This window comes from Helicoverpa zea, chromosome 12 (assembly GCF_022581195.2).
Source record: "Helicoverpa zea isolate HzStark_Cry1AcR chromosome 12, ilHelZeax1.1, whole genome shotgun sequence".
Lineage (NCBI taxonomy): Eukaryota > Metazoa > Arthropoda > Insecta > Lepidoptera > Noctuidae > Helicoverpa > Helicoverpa zea.
In genome coordinates this window covers 5,151,702-5,174,848 of record NC_061463.1, presented here as the reverse complement: position 1 = coordinate 5,174,848, position 23,147 = coordinate 5,151,702, and the positions used below count along the sequence as shown (strand labels likewise).

General features: G+C 38.9%; 3 protein-coding genes across 4 annotated transcripts; all 3 read right to left on the bottom strand.

The window, feature by feature from the left end:
- Nucleotides 1-240: 240 nt before the first annotated feature.
- LOC124634945 lies at nucleotides 241-2,200 on the bottom strand. Its single transcript, XM_047170644.1, has 4 exons — nucleotides 1,986-2,200; nucleotides 1,668-1,909; nucleotides 1,415-1,569; nucleotides 241-1,106 (listed from the first exon to the last, which is right to left on the bottom strand). The coding sequence occupies exons 1-4, from the start codon at nucleotides 2,124-2,126 to the stop codon at nucleotides 886-888; spliced, it is 759 nt and encodes a 252-aa protein (XP_047026600.1). The 5' UTR covers nucleotides 2,127-2,200; the 3' UTR covers nucleotides 241-885.
- A 94-nt stretch (nucleotides 2,201-2,294) lies between these two features.
- Nucleotides 2,295-12,338, bottom strand: LOC124634946 (myb-like protein X). The gene is made up of 5 exons (XM_047170645.1): nucleotides 11,897-12,338; nucleotides 7,303-7,696; nucleotides 5,506-5,665; nucleotides 3,969-4,126; nucleotides 2,295-3,887 (listed from the first exon to the last, which is right to left on the bottom strand). The coding sequence occupies exons 1-5, from the start codon at nucleotides 11,961-11,963 to the stop codon at nucleotides 2,309-2,311; spliced, it is 2,358 nt and encodes a 785-aa protein (XP_047026601.1). The 5' UTR covers nucleotides 11,964-12,338; the 3' UTR covers nucleotides 2,295-2,308.
- Nucleotides 12,339-14,897: 2,559 nt separating this feature from the next.
- LOC124635009 (splicing factor 3B subunit 3) lies at nucleotides 14,898-22,773 on the bottom strand. Of its 2 annotated transcripts, XM_047170743.1 has the most exons (17): nucleotides 22,624-22,773; nucleotides 22,117-22,363; nucleotides 21,510-21,680; nucleotides 21,204-21,398; nucleotides 20,558-21,032; nucleotides 20,170-20,327; nucleotides 19,799-19,975; nucleotides 19,051-19,358; nucleotides 18,587-18,742; nucleotides 18,212-18,396; nucleotides 17,845-18,011; nucleotides 17,247-17,451; nucleotides 16,940-17,079; nucleotides 16,472-16,698; nucleotides 15,919-16,369; nucleotides 15,427-15,701; nucleotides 14,898-15,097 (listed from the first exon to the last, which is right to left on the bottom strand). In XM_047170743.1, the coding sequence occupies exons 2-17, from the start codon at nucleotides 22,340-22,342 to the stop codon at nucleotides 14,957-14,959; spliced, it is 3,657 nt and encodes a 1,218-aa protein (XP_047026699.1). In that variant the 5' UTR covers nucleotides 22,343-22,363; nucleotides 22,624-22,773; the 3' UTR covers nucleotides 14,898-14,956. The 2 variants fall into 2 exon arrangements, 1 of the variants encoding a protein (XP_047026699.1); XR_006984953.1 differs by lacking the exons at nucleotides 14,898-15,097; nucleotides 15,427-15,701; nucleotides 15,919-16,369; ... (3 more) ...; nucleotides 17,845-18,011; nucleotides 18,212-18,396 and adding an exon at nucleotides 19,474-19,527 and having other exon boundaries at nucleotides 18,588-18,742.
- Between the last annotated feature and the right edge of the window lie 374 nt (nucleotides 22,774-23,147).

Here is a 23,147-nt window from a genome sequence, read left to right as displayed (position 1 = left end):
GTATTTGTACTCTATACTGCGTCCAGTTTTGGCCACATATATAGTTTGTTGACAGCAATAGCTCGTCTGATGTTATTGTGTAACGGACCCGAATCTTGTTGCTGAGTCCATGTTATCAGGTGCAATTACGATAAGAAAAGTTTTAGGGTAAGAACCTAGAAGTTCTCACACAAAATCGATGAGGTATCTAGCTGTTAGTCATCAGGCAAGTAATACAAAGGAACAAATAAAACAAATTGATAGTGCTTCACAATATAATAAAATTACCAGTACAAAAATGAGATTCACATTACTCGTATGTAAGTTAGTATACAATATTAACTAACACTAGCATCTAAATTTTATTTGAATGAGAATATAAAACAGTGATTCATATCGACTAGGGTACGTGAAGAATATTAAATCTGCATAAAATAGTCATAACTACCAGTCAGTCACCTTATGATCTACCACATTGAATATTTAAAAAGTTATTGAGTGGATATTTGGAAGATTATTTTTAGGTAATTTTAAGTTATAAGATAGAGCGATTTTATAAGTGGAACTTGGTTACATGTGTTCGATACGAACGAGAGGCGGTGTCTTCCATTATTGGCGACACTAGTTTAAATCAAGAGTTAAGGCACATTATGCTGAATACCACTTGGGAAATTGTTTTGCACGCCAAAAATTTTGTAGGTAGGTAACTGCATTGGCAATTACCTATGTGCGTAGGTACGTTGTTGGCATCACAAAAGGCAGTTTCAAGACACGTTAAAATGAACGAGAGTTCAGTGGGAGAGAAAGTGTTGATACGAGTTATTCTCCCGAATCCCGAATCGAAATTCCGGATACAAATAGACGAAGTTTGCCGTTTAAATGGACAAGGAAGATGAATGATGATATTTAAATCTCAGAATCGCTCTTAGCTCCTGACTTGTTCCTCTGTGCTTTATTCAGTTCGGGTGCAGCACTTTTACTCCTTGGTTTACGCTTCGCACGTCGTCGCATTTTCTTCATTTTGCCGCCGACTTGAGCTGGCGCTGCCTGAGCTTTTGAGGACTTTGTTTCAACTTCCACTTGCAAACGAGTGAACATATCGTAGTTGGTTATAGCGCACATTTTCCCTGCAATAGTAAATTATAATTTTAAATATAAAAATATGTTTTAGCAAATAATATAAAAATTAAGAATTATTAACAAGCTTGTCTGTTTTGCCAACCCTGCGATATGCTATACTTACATACCTATAAACTTATGTATGCAGACTATTTGGCAATCACTGTTGCAATTTCTCTTACAGATGCGTAATAAAATAAAGAAGTGTCGAGAAAATCTTAAAGGGTGCAGCCCTGACGTAACATTTTCCTAATATGAAAATGAGACTAATTATCGTCATCACGATGTCATATTAGTTATTTCGATATTTACTCACCGTTGCAGTATTCTTCGCCGCACTCAGCACAAGATATGATTCTAGTTTCAGTTACTCCTGAACGGTTTTTAGTTTTTCGGAACATGGCGTTCTTAGCGTACTCCCTTTTGTCTTTTGCCTTAGTTTTGAGCTCTGACTTGCCAAGTTCTATTAATCTGAAATTTGAAGATAGTTCATAAGCAAAGAGATATCTAGAAGAAGGTATTGTGACGTTAGAAAAAACACGAGCCTCTGAATGGTATTGTAAACTAACCTGTTAAAATATTCTTCATCCAACTTTAACTTAGGTCTGATAGAAGTAAGCATTCGCCATTCAATAGGAACAATACACAGCTCCTCAAACTTCAGGCCTTTCATTTCCACTGGTATTGGGTCCATGAATGTGAAATGTTTTTCTTCGTATCCTCTCGTTCCTAATGTTTCGTAGGCTTTTATTTCTTTACGTGGTGTCTTGGTTTTATTATCATCTTTTATTTTTACGTCTTCTGATCTCACCTAGTAAAATTGATTTGTAAATAAATGAGTGTCGTCAGTCGTCACAGTTCACTTGATTGCTTAATGCAACAGTTACCTTCTCCGGCCGAGTTTTAAAGTCTGGCACTTTATCTAAAACTGCTCTATATTCTTCAGCAGTGTTTATCACAGTTTTAGACAAGTCCAACATGGGAGCCTCATCTTTCTTTTTATCGAATAATTCGTCTATTTTAGACATTGTTGCGAGGATTATACAATGTGCTTTACAGCTAACTTGATACTATGGGCTGTATCGATCCAACGGAATCGCGCCCACTTGGAAACCGTTGGATCGATATCATCTCTTAAGTAACCTAATTTTCCACTACGTGTTGCATGACTAGCCATACTGTGTTCATTTCCTTAAGGAAAAATCTTAATCTAAAATTTGGTCTTTACAAAACTTTCTTGTTCTTCATGTTTATCAAAAAGTTCTCGTTTGGCAGTATTTATTTGGTCTATAATTTTCTTTCTGTTTTCGACGTCAAACATATTTGATTTGCCATTTCTTTCGTTTACGTCATCGATCCATAATTTCCTGTTTCCGTATTTATCATTGATAAACTTTTGTGATAGCGTCATCCTTTTCATGGGAGACGTTTTAGGCGACTTTTTGTTTTCAGTATTTTCATTAACCGTTAGTTGACTCAAGGGATTAAAATCTGTAAAACTGTTTGTGTTTTCAGAAACAGATTTTGATATATCTTGACTTGACCTTTTACTTCTCCAATATGATTGACTTAATGAGTTGCGATGTTTATTACCATTCTCGATTATTTTTTCAGATCTAGCCGGTGGGCTTGGAGAACGGCTGTCATCACTAGAATGAGATAAATATTGTCTTGCTTGAGGTCTATATTTTTGGCGCATCTTACGCTTCTGACTGTAAAATGGATCTTTCTCACTTTGTTTCTTATATTGAGCTGCTGGTCTATTAACTCCCCACTTCGGCCGATTTTCTAAATCTTTCTTGAACCTTTCTTCGGATCGGAAACGTCTGTCTTTTTTCAGTGTATTATGGTGACTATCTTGTGGCGCATTTTCATCAATATTGGGATAATCTTTATCTATGTTTCTTTCGGGTTCATCAGTTTCTATGATTTTGTCAGTAAATGATTTGAATATTGAGTCAGTTTGCGTTGCCGCATCTTTCATTCTTAATGTGCGATATTTATTCGGTGTTAATAATTTCCCAATGTCAGCTATTTCATTTGTATTGTTGAGAGAGTTCAATGATACACTGTACAAGTTATTGGCCACATTTTGAGGAACTAATACTGCAAGTTGTATATTGTTTGGCTGCGTATTGATAACTTCATTAGTACTGTTAAGACCAATCGGCACTATGTTAAATTGCCCATCTGCTAAAGCTAATGGGGGTACACTATGAATAAAGAGATTGAGATTTCCGGGACCTACTGATCTTGGAGAGTTGAATTCTGTTGTTTGGTGAGAATGGCATTCCCTTTTCTGACTTTTCGCAGAATGTATATCATATGTTCTGCTGGTTTTTGTAGGGCTTGTAGGTTCTACACGTGGCGTTGTTTCAGGTATTTGCGGTTCTTCTGCTTTCGGCTTAGGAACATTATCAACATTCGTAGTAGGGTTTCTTTTGTGTAAACTAAACCTCTTTTCTTTATCTTGCTTGGCTTTTCTTTCGGCGTCCTCCAAAGCTCTTTTTAGTGTATCTAATTTTTTCTGTTCCATCATTTGTTTCTCCTCTTGTTTTCTTCTCTCAACTTCCAGTCGTTGCCTGTCCTCTTCTTGCTGTCTCTGTATGCGTAGCTCTTCAAGCCTTTCTTCTCTTAATTGGCGCTCCCTCTCCTCTTGTCGTCGTTTTTCTCTGTCTTCTAACTGATTTAGTATAGCTGATTGCAATTCTAATGCCTTCATACGTTTGTTCTCTCTCTGAGCTTTAATCTCAGGCTCTATCGGGACATTTTGTCCCCTTAAAAATGTTCTAAAAAGACAACTTTAAGTTATAGTTTGACCATAGTATCAATATATAATTTAATGTTTCTGTTTTTTTGGACCTACTAACCTTCCTTCATCACTCCCGTTGCACGACGATCTGTCGCAGTCTACCCCGGTACTGTTGCTCGAACTTCTTTGGTCTATGACTAGAACCTCAGCTGTGTTATCTATCATATTAAGGCCACGTTCTACCCATGATGGCGTGCCTTTCTTCTGGTTCGGCATCTACGAACAAAAATAAAAAGTAATTACAGTAATTTATATCAATAAATGGCTTATTGATACAAATTACGGTTTAACAAATATATATCGTGGGCACGCATGTATAATATCAATCCAATTAGTAATAAAATACATCATTGACATTCCAAGTTTTTCTATTATAGTTCGGCCATTCAGAGAATGCGTTCCTGACACGTCGCGATTGAACTGACGACGTAACTTTGCAATGGCGTTGCAGTTACGATAAAAATATTTTTGCTGGTTGTTTACCGTTTTAACAATTGAGGAGCATTAAAACAACATTATTATATCAATAATCAATGAATGTTATAATTTTGTGCCAAACTGAGTGTCAAATAACTTGGTAAACAATATTTTTCTAAATCTATACTGCGCTATTACAAGGTTATGTCAGCGGTTTATATTTTGTAGTGCTGTGCTAAAAATAACAGGCAAGTATCGTAATCTGTTCTTATACAGTTATAATATAAAATAATACGTTTTGATTTTCTTTTTAAGAATTGAAAAATAATGGACTATAAGACTTAATTATAACTTTTATGAAATATAAAAATAAAACTATGACCAAACCGCATTTTTATACTTAGATTAAAAATGGTAACCCCAAATGGCGTTATGGGCCGCCATTTTGTGACGCTAAAACAGTCGTCCGTTGTCGTTTCGTGCGCATAGACCACGTTTTTCAAGTGTTTTCGATCTGTTTTTATTTGATTACCCGGCTTTTGTTAGACCGAGATATCAGGATTGATTCTGTTATTGATAATAATATAATTATACATGTAGGCGAAGATGATGATGAAGACACCACCTCCTCAAGCAAATCGGAGTCTGATTAATATTCTGTTCGCACATTCAATTCAATGTACTTGTAACAAAGAATAAATAAAACAATTTTATTATATGAATATTACCTTTTTTTGGTTTCCACTTAAATAACTAAAATATAAAACAAATGATTCCGCCAATTTAAAACGAAAATAATCTTAAAATAATGCGGCGGTTCATTTTGAAGGAACGGTAACGAACTCAGTGTTATGTTGTGCCCATCACTAGTCGTGACTAACTGATAGGTGTCAGGAACGCATTCTCTGAACGGCCGAAGTATAGTAGCTAGCACGAAAGTTACTGCTATATAATGGTGAGCAATAATATTTAATCACCTCAATGTCTCGGTTTCTATCCTCCAATTTTGAGCTTAACGAAAATAAACGATTAGTTTTACGTTTTGGGAAATTGCCTATTGAACTTTGTTAAGTAAGTATCCCATCTCATAGATAGGTAGTTACCTGTTTTGGCTTTATGGCTTGAACCTAAAAAACTGAACTTAAAATACACAGGATCTTATAATAATCCACGTATACCTGGGGCAGCCTAGCGTTAGGAGCGGTGGGTTCCCAAAGGCGGCCGGTGGCGACGCCCCGGTCCCCCCATCGCAACCGGCCTTCTTCCGATGTTCGCGGGCTGCGGGCTGACCACGCCCCATCCGACAAGCGTGACTTAGCGCCACTGGATTCCCTGTTCCTAAAACAACACATATAAATAATTCATTCATTCATTCGTCCGGGTTTCGCTCGCGGTCTTTCAAATTCAGCGACACCAGCGGATGAGTGAGAAATTTCCATATCTGGAACTCATGCTGAGGTGAGAGGTCTTGAGACTTTTGTGCTGAATTATCTCTTGGACGAGGTACGACGAGGCGACGAGGCTTCTTTCGAAATTATTGTCATGTTTACCTCTATTGTGATTCTCTATATACCTACGCCCTGAAGCAAGATTAAAGTGTCCTGTTTCCGAGGTCAATAGGTACTTACTTTCATAGTATTTTACATGTGTTTAGGTGCTCAAAAGTATATAATTAGATTACAAACCCTATCGTCGTCCATACAATCTCTAGGAGTCCGAATTTCATAATTTCATGGTTCAGCCCTTTTACTATGAAAGCGTAACAAAGTCACATTCGCAATTATAATTGTTCAAATTACGTTACGGTTTGCTTAAGTTTTTTCCTGGTAAACGTCAGGCTGATAATTATTAAGTATTAATTTCTCTGTGCAAAAACGGCTTACCTACCTACGAGCAGTAGGGAGAAAAATGCGATCCTTAACTTCAAGTAGGTATCGATCACGACTTTATTTTTAATTCAAACAAAAGACTGCAGTGCTATTAGAATCTTTGTTCCCATTATAGATAATGAGCTAAATCGTTGGCGACTGAATATCTAACGTGTTATTGATTTCACTAACGTAGATATGTCATATCTTCACGCTATGCCGTTATGTGAGAGTGATACCTACATATCTGCTGATCATCTCTTTGTAGGTGTTTATAAAGGCGCATCGTCACCTCTTGAAGATTGGAACACGCATGTACCTACGGCATATGAAGTATGGAAAGTGTTTTGCGGTTAAAATCACGTTAAATATTTCTGTTTATCTACTTTTATGTGAAGAGGTTTATGTATTGATTTTTTACGCAGGTGATATGAAATGCAGAATGGCAAACTAAGTGCACCGCGTGCCACTGTGTACCTCAGTAGCGAGACACTAGCTTTGAGAACTACTAAGTATGTATTTCAGATTGATGAAATACTTATTGTGGGTCGTTTTATAACTTACTTAATATAGCAAATTATAGGTACGGCAAGTACAGTAAGTATTTGATTTTAAGAGTCGATTAGATAAATTAACACGATGTTTTTGTTACTCTGGGATACCTGATATTACCTAATACTTCTGGATGTTTTATTACCTAGTTAATAGTGAAACAATAGCATTCTTGTAAAAGTATTTTCTAGGTTTTCAGTTTCATAGATATAAACGAACGTTAGTTAATAGTAATGTACCTAACTGAAGACACTAAGTGAGATAATCTACCTTGTCTTCTATCTATCATTATGTTGACACTAACCATTTACTTAGTTCATTTTCTTTTTGCAATTTAAGCAAGAAACATTTATTACGTAGGAAACGTAAAACTGCAATAAGTAATTCTTACATTATTGTCTGTGAAACGGATTCAGAACACGCGTGACTAGCTGCTGTAAAAGTTCGCCAAACGTTGCGAAATATAAAAATAAAACGTACATAAGTTGCATGGCAAAACGCAACTGATTTACTACGTCCGTAAGTTTCCGTGTTCAAGGTGATCTTAATTCTTACCTGTCGTCTTTCCCTTCCTGCTGCCACGCCACTACGGGGCTGCAGTTGTTGGCTTCGTGGATAGCCCTGTGCCCGCTCCTGTTCATGTGGTTCAGGGTCTCACTGCCGTAACCCGAGGTGTCTCCTTCTCCGTCTTCATCGTAAAATGAGAACCTCTTCGCACTCGTCATGTTTCGGTTAAGAACATTGTTCCTTCTGTCATCCTTCGCGGATCTCTCTTCGATGTTGTGTATCGGCGGCAAGCTAGGACTCCTTTGACGCTGCACAGGCTCCTGGTACTCATACGAAGACTGCTTGTGTAGTTCCAATGTACTCGCAAATTGATTCCGAACTTGCAAACGATTCGTATACCGTTCACCGGTGCCCCAAGGCAGGTAGAGGTGAGACATTTCCTCTGAAAACAACAAAATTGTTGTTTGCACAATATTCTTAACAGTACCACTGCAATTATGTAAACAAAAACAAAATAGAACTAGATGAACACTGAGAATATTTCTAATAGATTACTTTCTATTCTTATTGGCACGAAAAACTTGGTAACTACCTTCCATGACAACAGTCGTCTTTGAATTAACTGTTCAGTTTTTTATTCGGAAAAGATAAATGAAAAACCTTCCCCTTTATGTGCAAAGGGTTTTTAGTTTTATCGATAGCTCGGACTGAAAACGGTAAGTCATTCATGCGAGCTGCATAATATATTGTTATAGTGAACAAGTGTTGTAAACCACCGCAGCTTTATTTTAGTGCGGAGGGCACGCAACCATTGAAAACCTTCGACATTTTCAGACTTTATTGTCACTATAAAAACTGAGGTTCGAAAAACTCAATTGCTTTATAGTTATTACTAGGTAATTCAAAGACAGCACGTTTTAAACATTTAAAGCTTACGTGTTTGTAATGTGCCGTTAAAATAAATATCACTCATTACTGCCATTCATTAGGGTAAGTATCCGTATAATCTACATAGTAATATGCAGATGCACAGATAACAATATTTACTTCCGAGATTTTAACATTTTAAATGATACTATGTATTACGTAAACATTGAGTGGATACCGTAGGCATATCACTGAAGATCACTTTCGTTTGTTCTTGTAATCTTATATGAAACAATGGCATTGTTCTTATGGCACGTATTGCTATTTACTCTAATAGGTTCATTACTGTTCGCGGTGGCGGTCTACAAAGAACACATAGGCTTAACTCATTTCGTTCCAACACACAACACGCAAAGCTCTATTTGTTGGGTGTAACAAATGAATGTAGGATTCAAGGAAATAATCATTTTGTCGTTTGTTTTAACACACATCTAAAATCTAAACAACAATAATAATTGCCGAACACAATTATGCTGCCAATAACAATTTATTTCATTCATTTATGATTATTACTCGCACCGATATGGTTATACAATTCCCTCTTAAGTTTCTGACTGGAAAATAATATAGTCAGTATGAGAAGTAGCCCCTCGCGGCCGTGCAGTAAGCTAGACGTAACACATGTGTCGGAAGCGATGGAAACGGGTGGAAACTTCAACAACATAATTTATGTCCCCAAGAAAATATTTACTTAATCCAAAAGCAGGTGGCCAAGGATCTGGGTCATGTAAGCTACAACAATTCGTTAAACTTAAGTGGAAAGTGAAATGTGGCGTTCTTTAGTCACGGCCTGAATAATTCACTATTTAATAAGTGCGGATCGATTACAGCTGTTATCCAGTTGAAGATTTTTTTGGTGACGCTACTGATTGCCGAAATGATTTCGTAAAGTTAGTTATTTTTTATTTTCTGCTTGAATGAAGGACTGTTAGACAATAAAGTAACGGATAGTAAATAAAAACAAGTGGTGCAGCAGCTAATGGTATATTTTGTTTGAGCCGTCACGCTCTCGTGCGGCGCAGACCGTCTCTAGGTATTAAATTAACGAGCAGTGAGTGTTTCTGTTACATTATTTAACGCTAGCACATTGCCTGACTAACGTAAATCGAAACTATAATTGTTTTATATATCTCATTGTTTTAAAAATATTGAGATATTGGCAGTCAAGTTAAAGTCGAGCATTTTTATTTCATATAGACCTACTACAGGTTCTTAGGAAACGTCTTAGCTAGGCGCAAGTCTCGTAAGTCTTAGTTACAAATAAATAGGTTACAAAGTACCAAAATAACTTGTGACCTACCTATTACTAGAACTGTACCTAATCATATTTTTTCAATATAAATAAAACATCTAGATAAAGGTTCGGCATGATAAAATATTTGTAATTTATGCATCATTGACTTTCCTGTTCATTGACGGATGTTTTCATTGTCATCGATTAGAATCATCGAACAAATTGATTTCATAGAAATATTTAATTAATTAAAATTATCTGATCGTGATAAACAGGTACTTCTTTAACTTAATGAATATTTCAATCTCAGAACCGATTTTCCAAGTAGGTTACCTATATTTGGTATCGTGATAAATTATTGGTATTGATTAAAGATTCCACCTTTTCCGCCGTGGCATACCACGGTTAGTCATAACTAAATTTAGGTAATTTACCTTGATATAACCATAGGGCTAAACGAATCAATACGACAAAAAGCCTAGTGATAATACTACGCTTAGTACGCTTACTGGGAGTCGCGGGGTGAATGGGGTGACATACTCATCAGTGTACGTGGAGGCATTCAAAGCACAAAGGTCATTGGTTCCATCAACCTTGAAAGCAGATTGTTTCATTGACTACCGCCCCCAACACTGTCAATAACAATCGGTTTTTTTCCCATTATGGTAGTTTGGTAACGCTTTGTCATTTAAAAGCGAGGAAACAATTTGATGGCTATTCCGCTGTCGTAAACTGAAGTACTTCCTGGCGGCGCGACGGAAACACTAGTTGACGACCTAATTTGAGTTTTGTAAACTCGACATGGTTAATTTATAATGATATAGTTACGTAACATAAAAGCCACCCACAAAGCGGTTTAAGTCTGGGCACTATACTTCGGCCGTTCAGAGAATGCGTTCCTGACACCTATCAGTTAGTCACGACTAGTGATGGGCACAACATAACACTGAGTTCGTTACCGTTCCTTCAAAATGAACCGCCGCATTATTTTAAGATTATTTTCGTTTTAAATTGGCGGAATCATTTGTTTTATATTTTAGTTATTTAAGTGGAAACCAAAAAAAGGTAATATTCATATAATAAAATTGTTTTATTTATTCTTTGTTACAAGTACATTGAATTGAATGTGCGAACAGAATATTAATCAGACTCCGATTTGCTTGAGGAGGTGGTGTCTTCATCATCATCTTCGCCTACATGTATAATTATATTATTATCAATAACAGAATCAATCCTGATATCTCGGTCTAACAAAAGCCGGGTAATCAAATAAAAACAGATCGAAAACACTTGAAAAACGTGGTCTATGCGCACGAAACGACAACGGACGACTGTTTTAGCGTCACAAAATGGCGGCCCATAACGCCATTTGGGGTTACCATTTTTAATCTAAGTATAAAAATGCTGTTTGGTCATAGTTTTATTTTTATATTTCATAAACGTTATAATTAAGTCTTATAGTCCATTATTTTCCAATTCTTAAAAAGAAAATCAAAACGTATTATTTTATATTATAACTGTATAAGAACAGATTACGATACTTGCCTGTTATTTTTAGCACAGCACTACAAAATATAAACCGCTGACATAACCTTGTAATAGCGCAGTATAGATTTAGAAAAATATTGTTTACCAAGTTATTTGACACTCAGTTTGGCACAAAATTATAACATTCATTGATTATTGATATAATAATGTTGTTTTAATGCTCCTCAATTGTTAAAACGGTAAACAACCAGCAAAAATATTTTTATCGTAACTGCAACGCCATTGCAAAGTTACGTCGTCAGTTCAATCGCGACGTGTCAGGAACGCATTCTCTGAATGGCCGAACTATAATCACTCAATTTTATATACCGTTCTTCATAAATTTTCCGTTGAGTGATAATAATAAAGTAATGTTTTAGTCGGGATTATACATAGAAGCGCGATACTTTCCGAATACTTAGATCTGTGAATTGTGAATAAAAACTGACCGCCACTTTCCACACAAAGATTGTTTTCCAATTTAGAAAATGTAATTGTTACTGCTGGTTAATTTACTTTTTTGTTGTTGTCGTATAAAATGTGGAAACTTGATAGACATCGTGTGATATTATTTTTTTACATTAATAACACCTCAGAGAGTGAAACCGATCGATGTCGTGATTTATGCCCATTCCTAGATGTAACGTGCTGGACCTACGCATGCCGTATTTTATTTTACAAGTTTTATATACCCACAGAATTTCCAAAATACTTTAATTCTTATGTTTTGGTTATACGTACCGCCTTATGTTGTCGCAATCCGAAATAACTTTAGGAAACTCAACGTGTCTGAAAGTCGCGAATGCTACAAAATCTCCTTGATGGAATCACGACCGTGAATATGTTGCGAAATGGCAAAGGAGCGTGGTGCAGATGCGAGCGTGCACCAGCTCGCACTGGCGCGGCGGCCGCTGGGCAGCGTCAGCGGCGGTGCTGCACACACTACGTACGCACCTCTCTCCCGCGCCCACTGCTGCTTCTTCTGCTGGACTAACGATGCCGGCTTGCTCACTGACAGCATCGCACCACGATATTCATTACACTTTCTAATGCCCCGTATTGCACACACGTTGCGTCGGGTACAACCGCAGCGTAGTTACGGTGCACCAGCTAATGAGTGCTTTTTAAAAACGGACGCTCGCGCATTGGTGGCGGAGCGCGCGTCTCGGTTCGCTTCGCGCGTGCACTCATTGTCCACGGCTGCTGGACCCGTACTACCGACACGATTCAATCACCAGGCAGACAGTTTTTTAAATTAACGGCACTAGCATACACGCAATATGCCCATATTCATGTGCCAATTATAAAAGCGATTGAATAAGGGTCAGGCGGTAAACAACCTGGCGAGTATCGAACTCGGGTGTCTAGACTTCAGTGCCTTATTGTTTCAGAAGGCGACACGCGAATGAGACTTTCAGGGAAAAGCCTCGGAAAAGCCGCCGATCGATATAATTGTCATGGTAACGTTTGTTTCACGTGCTCGCAAGCAGTCGTGGCATTTTTCTCCTATTTGCATTTTAGGCCACGAGGTGACGCGAATATTGTTTTGTGGGACTATTAATAACACAGCCAAGTGCTCGCTAGCTCGTTTTAAATTATGTAGATATTACGTACTTATTTGTATAATAAATAATAAAACGTATTATGTGCTCTTGGGACGTTTACTTGAAAGTTGGAACTTAGTATTCATTTCATGTCTTTAATAATGTGAAGAGGAGAGAGCCATGTTGAAATGACATCATCTCAGGAAATCACGTACCTACATTTAAACGGCTACCTACTAGACAAGAGCCCAAGTTCAAGCATAAGTTATACATATTCTAAAATAAATTACTGGAAATTACGCCGGTTTCGAACCCGCACCGCGCTCGTGAGGTGCATTCAATCACTGAGCCTCCACGAGCGACGATTTATAAGTTTACGAAATTATAGCGTGATATGTAAACATAATACAGTAGGTATCTCATATTTTGCCATGTTAATTTACAAGGTTGAATGAGAGTAAAATTATTAAGGTGAAATAAAAGGACGATGGGCGTTTTGGTACCCTGTCCAACAGTGTTGAATCTAGTACCATTGCGTAGGTCTTGGCAAGGCAAAAAATGTTTACTATGACGACTAGTCCGAAATCCTTGTCCATTTCCCGTGACATCGACTAATAGAATGTGTAATGTTCATAAATCATCAACGTAGATGAAGTTCTTAAATCCAACTGTTTTGAATAAAAACTGATAAAGTAAGAAAAAAACAGGAATTTGGCCTTTTTAGAATGTTTGCCTGCCGATTGATTTAAAAAAAGACTGTGCAAACCTTTGCAGTTCACGCAGAACCAGCTTATGTATTTGATGAAAGTCTTTCAGTATTTACAATCAATTGAGGTTAAAAAGTCAGGAGACGATGTTTACATAGTCCATATTACGACTCAATCTTGCTCCTCAAGAGGTGCTGAGATAATGGTGAATTTCTTCTTAAAAAAAGATGAATAGAAATGTTTTGAACTTTTGTCAAATCAGATGACGATTGTGTTTCCGTAGTATGACTCCATAGACTATTAGGGTGTGTCCACATCTGGCGAATGCGCCGCGAATGCGCAGCACGCGAGCCGATCGCGAGCTGTCCGCGAGCTGCGCGCGTGCAGTCACTGCAATAGTTCGGTGCGCCTCTTTAGCGCAACTCACGCAAGGCTCGTATAGAGCGCGCGAGCGGCGCGCGATCTGCGCGCAATCAGTTCTCGCCCTTACAGTTCCGTATATTGGCTCAGTACTATCGAAGATGGCAGACGTCGCGCGCCGCCTGCGCGCCGCTCGCGTGCGGCGCTTAGGTCGCGCGCGAGCTGCGCGCGGGCCAAGCAGAAGCGGCGCACGAACAAAAATGCACGCGCGCAGCTCGCGAACAGCTCGCGATCGGCTCGCGTGCTGCGCATTCGCCAGATGTGGACGCACCCTTACAACCTTTAGATTATAATAGAGTGTATGAATCAATGTAAGATGTCTGTTAACCGAGTTTAAAATTATTACATTGACGACATAAATGCCTCTTAATGAATTTGCATATATGGATGACATATTTGTTTCTATGTCGATTCAATTTTTATCGTTCTTGGATCGGACAGCTAATTGAGGCAAGCTCCATAGTTTTTATTATTCTTCACGTAAATACCTTTCTAATGATATATAATACGTTGCTGTTGGAGCGGGTACCAAATCCCATACAAAGTGCTCATTGTCCTTTGTGAAATGCTGCAGTTTGAGGAAATTGCGAAATTGATAGCTGTTTACACACGGCAATACCCATATAACACCCAATAACAACTATTTTATCGGAGCGGTTAGTACCTATAAATTATTTTCTTCTTACTGCCTTCTTCCTGTATCTTTTTTAGTTTACTGCTCTACAAAGTCGACTTGATGAAATGAACTTTTCCACAAGTTGTTTAAGTCAACAAACCATAAAAAGGGTTCTGGGGTCAATCGTAATTGAGTCGGGATTGGATCTCAGTCGAACAGAGTCGAACGTGAATCGTACGGTTGCTTAAGTAAAATTAGGAGAATCGGGCCCCTGGCAAGTGATTCAATAGCTCTGCTGTTGATGCCCATTACTACACGTGAGAGTGCGCGCGAGTATTCGCCAGAATACGCGCTCATTCGTGCGGCTTCGCTTTGTATAAATAGACCCTTTTATATACATAATTTTACCTACTAGACTCCCTTATGTACTTACCCTAATGCTCTCTTATATACTTACCCCATATACACACCCTTATGTACTGACCCCCTAGACTCCCTTATGTACTAACCCCCTAGACTCTCTTATTACATGTACAGGGTACATTTAAAAAATGTTTTGCATATAACCAAATCAGTCGACGATTGCGATGGTGTCTCCGAAATTGATAATCAGGGCTATCAATTTACAAGGTAGTGTGTAGGTATGCCATGTAAATAAAAATGTTACGTTTCTTTCTTATTTTTATTACTTATGTTAAATTAATACAAGAAATCACCATAATATAACTTAAAACGCGTATCTAGTTCTAATGTCTTCCAACTTTTTGGACACTTCGGCGGGCGTTCTCTCCAAGTCGCCGGCGATTGCCTTCTGCTTGGCCGGCTCCAGCGAGTTGAACTGCTCGCACAGGTCGCCGTCTATCACATTCTATAACAAGATAAAGCATGATTAGATAGGATTAGATGATTATCATAGCTAGGGATAAACATTACATTTAGAAAAATGTTTATGTGTGGTTATGTCCGTTCCAAAACTATAGTAGCGCTATGAGAAACGCGTCCAACTCTCCGGAACTCGACGGTCGGTAACAGCGAGGCGCAGTCATAACGACAAGCGCACTCGCCGCGATGCGACCGCCGTGCTCTACCGACAGTGTAACACAGGAGACTTCTCCATGAAGTCAACTGCTGACTAACCGGCGGATAGCCTTATGAAAATCAAATGCAGTGAAAGAATAAAAATAATTTGATACTGACCTTTACTGGGTAATAATAGCTCCTAAAAGACAAGTGATCCCGGCCACACAGTGGCGGGTTCTCACTCCTCATATGCATTTCCAGATGCTGGAAGAAGTCGTGATCTTCTCTAGATGTGAAGGGAAGCAGAACGCCGAGAGAGCCGCTGACGGTCGCGTACAATAAGGCTTCAGAACCGCCAGGAATGAGTGTAGCTCTTTGTAGCGTAGTTACAGTCTCTCCAACGTGGAAGTTGACCACAACATCGCCTTTCTGGGATGCTCCATTCAGAAGTCCTGAAAATTCAATAGGAAATTAGTATCATGGCGGTGACGCGTGAAATGTATTTCTAATTTGGTGACATTATCAGATTGGAATAAATAATCATTACTTTCATTAGTCTAGCATGTATATAATTTTGTTTCATCACGCAAGGTTGTGATTAGGGCCGTAATTCAGCGTAAACTAGCGCCGTTGCGAACAGAAAAATAAATGTTAGTATATATAGCTTACCTCTATCCCAGAGTGCTTTGTTCCCTGTAGGATCTTCATCAACATCATCAGTTACTGACTGTGGCAGTCTCATCACAGCTACATTGCCAAACTTATCAGACATGGCGACAGTATCATAATCCAGTATACAGCTATTTGTGATCCATCTTGGATTGGTGTCATCAGCAAATATGATCAGCTGATTCTCTCGCTTTTTGTACTTGAGACAGAAAACAGATTCTTGTACATCTGATGCGAATATCCTTTGGCCGATAGTTTTGATGTCGGCTATAAGGTTTGGAATGTGTCGGTTTTCGCACTTGCGCAGTAGCTTTCGTCTGCCGATGTCGTATAATCTTAACATGCGCCCAACTCCTGCCAACAGTCTGCCATTGAACGGTGCTAGGGCGCCAGGATATTCATCTACAGGTGTTTTGTGAACTAACTCTAACTTCCCAGTACTACCATAAATCTGTAAAAAGATAAATTATTAGAATATATGATAATTTGTGTACAAAATTTTTACATTGAGAATTTTCACGTCTTACTTGTATTTAGAATTAGTTACATTTACCTTATAAACATGTAAGCTGCCTTCTGTGCAGGATCTTGGTGACAAAATCATGTCTTTAGCGACGCCAACGACTAAGTGGGCCTGTGCGTGTTCGGCGTGAGCCGCCCACCGCACGATGCAGCCCGACACCGCCGCCTCGTTCTGTTCCAGCGGCAACTTGAACAATGTAGTCGGCTGACCTCCGCTCACCCCCATATCAACCACACGGATTTGAGATGCCCACATACCTGGCAAACGAAAATAATGCTATAGAATCCTGACAAAGCAATAAGGATAAATATATAGTAATAAATGTTGAAATGTTTCCCACACTTGAATCAAATGTCTTATAGTAAGACCATTTGGGATTAACGTTGGGAATTAATATCGCCACACCCGATTAGAGTCAGTATGCTCAATGTCATTTCCTGCTCTTGCCCAGAGAATGTGGCTTAGTTAAGAATTCAATGTTATAGTTGAGATATTTACCTGCTCCAGCTTTGGGTGACGAGAATATATTTTCAGGCAGTGTATCTGAGAGGAACGCATCAGCCATTTCATTAGCAAGTTGCTGTTCTTCAGGGCCGCCACCCGCGGCAGCTTCTCTCATTTCTTGTGCCATTTGAACCCTAAAAATTAGATGATAGGTTAGAAATTGTCGCAGCATAGTCTTTTCTATTTTTATTATGTTGTAAATCAGTACTGCAGGGTAATCTACACTGAATTCGGATTTGTGTGTATTTTTGTCATCATTAGAAAATAAACATTATTGTTAGAGTATGTATGATTTATTTACCTCCTTTGGTTTTTCATTTCCTCAGTGTAAGAGTTGTGATCAGTCTCCAGAATGATGATGTTGTTGTTATCAGAGTTAATGACGAATTTCCTCGGGGTGTATTCAAGTGGCAGGTAGGTCTGATTGAAGACTGCGCCTAGTTTTTCTAACGCCAAAATTCTGAGGGTGTTTGAAGAGATGGCTACGATACCTTCGGCGCACTGTTCTAGAAGATGAAAAGTAGGATTTAACATACATGGCAGTTGGTAGACATATATGGTTTTGTTAAGGTTTGTTTGTCCACGGCATGGTTTTGCCGCCTTCACCGCCTGAACGGCTCCAGCTCGGCTATGGAATATGCCGAGTGCCGCTCTCTACCGCAAGCGGGAGAGCGACATGCTCTGCGACGTTGTGGGCACATCACTGCATGCGGCAGCTACGCACCACTCTTGTGTGGCCGCACCCGAAGGCACAACCACACAAACACGTCGGTAAACAATTTTTAATATAATTATGTACTATTGAAATGTACTTAAAAATCATAGGTATTATGAACAAAATATAATCTTTAATTATCATAATAACATATCGTAAAAAATAAAAGGCATCACATACTAACCAGAGCTAAAACCAGCGGCATACTCCAGACATTCATACGACAGAGGCGTGAGGTGGAAGCGATTCTGATAGTGGTATCCCAGCCAAGTTCTTGACGATACAGCAAGCACGGCCTCAGCCGCTTGCACGCGAACTTTGAACAACTTCACCGGCCGAGATCCCAAGTACCTGAGAATAGAGGTTTTATTAGTCAGATGAACTAATCACATGGTAGAATTAATTTTTTAAGATGAGAACCTCAGATCTGGTTAAGTTAATCCTCACTAAAACTCAGTTTATAAAAGGAGCGATAGGGTTTTGTCATCATTGGTAGTTAGTTACGAGTTACTAATCACATAAAACAGATTTCTAATTTTATGCAAAATTACCTTGTTCTTGTGTCAGCCAAATCCCCACTGACGGAATCTAAGGTTGTTCTCAGTAATACTCCATTGCTCAAGCCAATGTTCAACTGTAAGGCAGATTTAGCTCCAGACTCGAATGGTTGTTCCACAATACAAAGAGATTCGGCGCCGGCTGGCAAAGCTTGCATGGAACGTGGGGCGAGACAGTCCTGAAATAAATATTTTGGTTTAATATATGTAGAAATGAAACTATGTAATATTCTTATAGGAATTGGTGTCAGCAGTTTGAGAATAACGCATTTTAGGTTGTTGTAATCACAAAAAATTCAGTGGTGTCCTTGTATCATCATTTAAAACACATTAGAAAGACAAATATAGCTAAAATTTATAAAAACTTACAGATGGGTCTAATGAGATGATCCTGACAGTGTTGTCATTCAGGCCAACAGCTAAGAACCAGGCTCTTTGTTCACCAGTCGCTACTGATCCCAACGCCATGCATGACACATCTGACGACAACTTCTTCCTCTCAGTGTATTCATTTAGTTGACCAGTCTGAAATAGTAATGCTGATTAGAACAATATTTCAAGGTAGGAAACATAAAAGTACATAATGTATTTAGTATGTTTGTCCACGGCATGGTTTTGCCGCCTTCACCGCCTGAACGGCTCCAGCTCGGCTATGGAATATGCCGAGTGCCGCTCTCTACCGCATGCGGGAGAGCGACATGCTCTGCGACGTTGTGGGCACATCACTGCATGCGGCAGCTACGCACCACTCTTGTGTGGCCGCACCCGAAGGCACAGCCACACAAACACGTCGGTATAAAAATAAACATTAAATAAATTAGAGGAAAACTTACAGGGTCCATTTCAAAATAGACTAATTCTCCTCCTGTCAGAGCAATAACTACTTGTCTCTGATTAACTGCGCATTTGACAATGGATTTCTTCCCAGGAGCCTTCCATTCATTGACACGCTTATCGGCGCGGATGTGCCGGATGCCGTCTGGGTACACTTGAACGAGGGCGTCGGCGCCGAGCGCGTGACAGCTGAGGGTGGGCGTGGTGCCCAGGAACCCAGAGTCCGTCACTTCTTCTACCGTTTCACCGATAGATAGTACAAGCGTGGCATTTACGAACGACACAATGATGTAAGAATCATACTCCTCTGCAACCAAAAGAAAAATCTAAGATAAGATTGGACCCAATAGTTGGCGAAAATGTAATAAGTCTTCCAGTGATGTCAGCTTCCAGTTGCGAATTATGACGTCGTGGATGCCTACCTTCGAGTGTTTGTTGAAACCATCTCTTATTCGTTCATCAGCCGAAAGAAGATTCTGAAAAGAAAAACCACTGGTGTTTATGTATGACAAACAACCAGGGTTTTATTAGTAACTTGTTGATAAAGAGGAGCATTCATAAGTGGTTAGTTGTAGCGTCACTGTATGTCGGTAACACGGACCAAAAGATATAATCATTACGCTCCTTGTTTCTTCCTGTGTTATTTCATCAAGTTACATTTCTTGTCTAAACCGATTTTTTTCTAATATCAACAAAATTCATGAAAATAATTATTCATTCTGTAAGTTAAGAAAATGTGTTGCTTACCATCCTTGTGTCGCCTGACGGTCCATACAGCATTGGGAGAACCAGGCAACTCAGACACAGCCATCTCAGCAACCTCTAAACCATGTCTGAGAGCTCTCAGTGATGATCTTGGTCCTCTGCCACAAGCCAGATACACTTGAGGAGTGTCTTCAGCAGCCAAATCGGCCACACGACAAGCTAGGATAAAAATATAAATGTTAAAACATTTGTTCAAAGCCATACTACTTATTTTTATGTTATGTTTGGAAACCTCAGATCTGGTTAAGCATTCGTCAATGTATTTCAGATGAAACACGGAGCGTATAGTTTGACATCATTGGGGTGTAGATAAAATTCAGCTTATTTTATTTCAGAGTTGTAGGTAAACTTACCAAGAATGGGCGACAGCGAGTCCAGTTCATCTACAAGCACCAGATTCCTTAGTGGCCTTGGAGCAAAGAAAAATGTGTCTCCTTCCTCCAAAGGCATGGCTGAACTGAATTCTGGTTCATCATCTTCATCACCCAAGTGAGCAATTTGGTACAGGTAGCTGTAAAGTAACAACTTGTTAATCAAAAGTTCTAAAAGGATCTAAATATTTATTGTGTAGGAGAAATAAGAGAATTTGTTTATCTCACATCAGTGTGCTCTCCCCCATTTAAGAAGGAGGACCTTGGTTCGGAGATAATTTTATCTGGCATTTAGTATACAAAAGAGAGTACTAAAAGTCTCTCAATTACTGTAACATTATGCGTAAAATAAGTGAAGGTTGAAACTTACTGGTTGCCAAATTCACAGGCCACAAATAGGAAGCCAGTCTTGAGCACACACATTGCAGTAGCCACAGGTACAGTGTCAAAGTACTTCAACTTAATCTCAGTGACCATGTCTTCATCAGTCTCAATAGTAATTTTGAATATATCTCCCTGTTCAGTCTGTGCTAAGAAGAAGAACATTGACTTGGTCTTGTGGGTAGCTGAACAGACAAATATCATCCCTCTCTCAGGATCATCCAAGTCATTTCGCCGTCGAGGGATGGGACATCGGATATCATGTTGGTCACCCAAGTTTTTATATGTGAGATAGTTTTCCGAGCAAATGAGTACTCCTGAGGGACCATCATTACCTCCTGGCACTGTGATGAGGAAGTTTGCATGTTCCTCAAGAGGTTCAGAGTACTTTCTGACAACATGGTTCAAACCTAAATCTAACTCATAGAATGTGAGTGTCTGTTGTGTCTTTTGTGCTGCTTCACCTAAAATATAAATAAACTGTTGATCTTTTTGTTGTATTTAAATAACAATTTTAGGTGAAAATGCTATAAACTCATACATAGAGGATTTGACGTCACTGTCAGTCGGAAACACGGACCTCAAAATAATCACGGTGGGGTGCTACTATTAAAATTATCAATTTTACAACTAACCTGAAGGATCTGCATCTGCCTCTTCATAGTCAATCTCCAGACAAGCAAACATTGGGTTTTCAAAGCCAACGTCTACACCAACCATGTGGTAAACCAATGTGTTGGACTTGTGAGCTTCCAGGGGAGAAGAAATTGTGAGCCTGGCTTCAGCATCTCTGTTCAATATGTACACAAGCTTCTGCTTTTCAATTGCACCTAGAAATGAAAAGATATGTTAGTTAGGTCAACAAGTATAATATGAGCTGCATAGTTTATCAGAATTAAAACTGATTTACTATATTGTCTAATGTATGATGTTGTTCTTACCAATCATAACAGCTCTGCCTTTGGGATCTATAGCCAAGTACTGGCCGGGCACAATCCTGCGGCATCCAGATTTGCCAAATGTTTCTTGATGAACTTTTTCCAGAATGTTCTTCTTTGGAATATACTCTAATATCACAATGCGGCCAGAATCCGATCCTATCACAATATAATCTGTAACAATGGCAAAAATAAAATCAATAAACACCTTCACAAGTACTAGTATAATTTAAACTTGTTTGTAATTTAAATTGTACCAATGCGGTACATCTCGACAACCATAGTGGTTGTAAAGAGCGACGCATTGGCTAGTCTATGCATCTAGTTATCCCATACAGCTTGTATATTAGGTGCATGGAGCAAGACGATGCAATATTATAGCATAGAACTCACTCGAAATATTTATAAATTACTATTTACTGTACAGAGGTAACTGGGTCAACTTGAGATTACATTGTTATCAAATACTAGACCAGAATACGCGCGCAAAATGTAGGCTATAAATGTTGTTATCTATAATTATGCAATTGAGGTTGACCTCCCACTAAGTTTTTTTGGTTATGTCGGCCTAGAGACCCACGTGGTCATTAAACTCAAAAAGGTCATTTACCTTTAGTGCCTCCGGTGAGCCGAAATGACATCATTGATCTGATAACGCCGAAAATCTCCACTTTCATCAGCGTATGCACTTTCCCGGTGTTGGGGTCGGGCCTAAGCAGTTCCAACGTCTTCCCACGTGAAATCACTATCTCCTGCTGCTTCGTCCCGGAGAAATTACCGTGAACGGCATGTGTAATTGAAGATGAGCCTTGCAAAGTCAGATTGTAGAGATACATCTTTGCGGCTTTATCCTACGTCTGAAAGAGAGACATTTTGTTACAAAATATGTTTCAAATTACAACTACAGTCGGTTGTTTATAGATATAATGTAAATGTTAAGCTCGTAACTGACAAAAACAGAGATATACTTGTGTTTTCGAATGGGTGAGCTTATTTTATATAGCACCTTTTAAACGACCACGATCGATACAAAATCGACCGTGGAGATACCCAGTGCGACGAAAATAACCACAATTTTGATTAAAGAAATCACTAATAATAAATATTGCTTACGTACCTTTCAGAAAAACCGGCAGATTGCCGGAATTTAAGTGGATGTTCACTGTATTTCTTTGAACGCCTATCTCACAGCCAGGCGTTGGCAAAATGGCGGAAGTCAAGTATGCCATTTCGTACCGGTACGATCTACCAATCAAAAAGAAGCATTTTTAATGTAGCATTCTGTTTTATATCGCCAGGGTTGCCATTACATAAGAAATAATAGTTTATAATAATGACATCTAGCGTCGAATAGACGTAATAGTGCTTTGGCTATTCCATAATAGATGGCGTTAGCCACAATCCTATGGTGGCGACATCTCTTGGCAGAAAAATAAACACAGTTTTCATGTAATTACATGAAGATGGCAGCACCTTCCAATTGATTCCAAGTTCCGACTAATGGCGATGGCGACTGTTATAATTTCCACCAATATCAATCAGCGATTTCATTTGAGTCGAGTGAGAATAATTCATGCACCTAGATGAAAAGTAACCTACAACGTTCCTCCTTCCTTCCTTATGTGTGCTTTGAAAGAAATA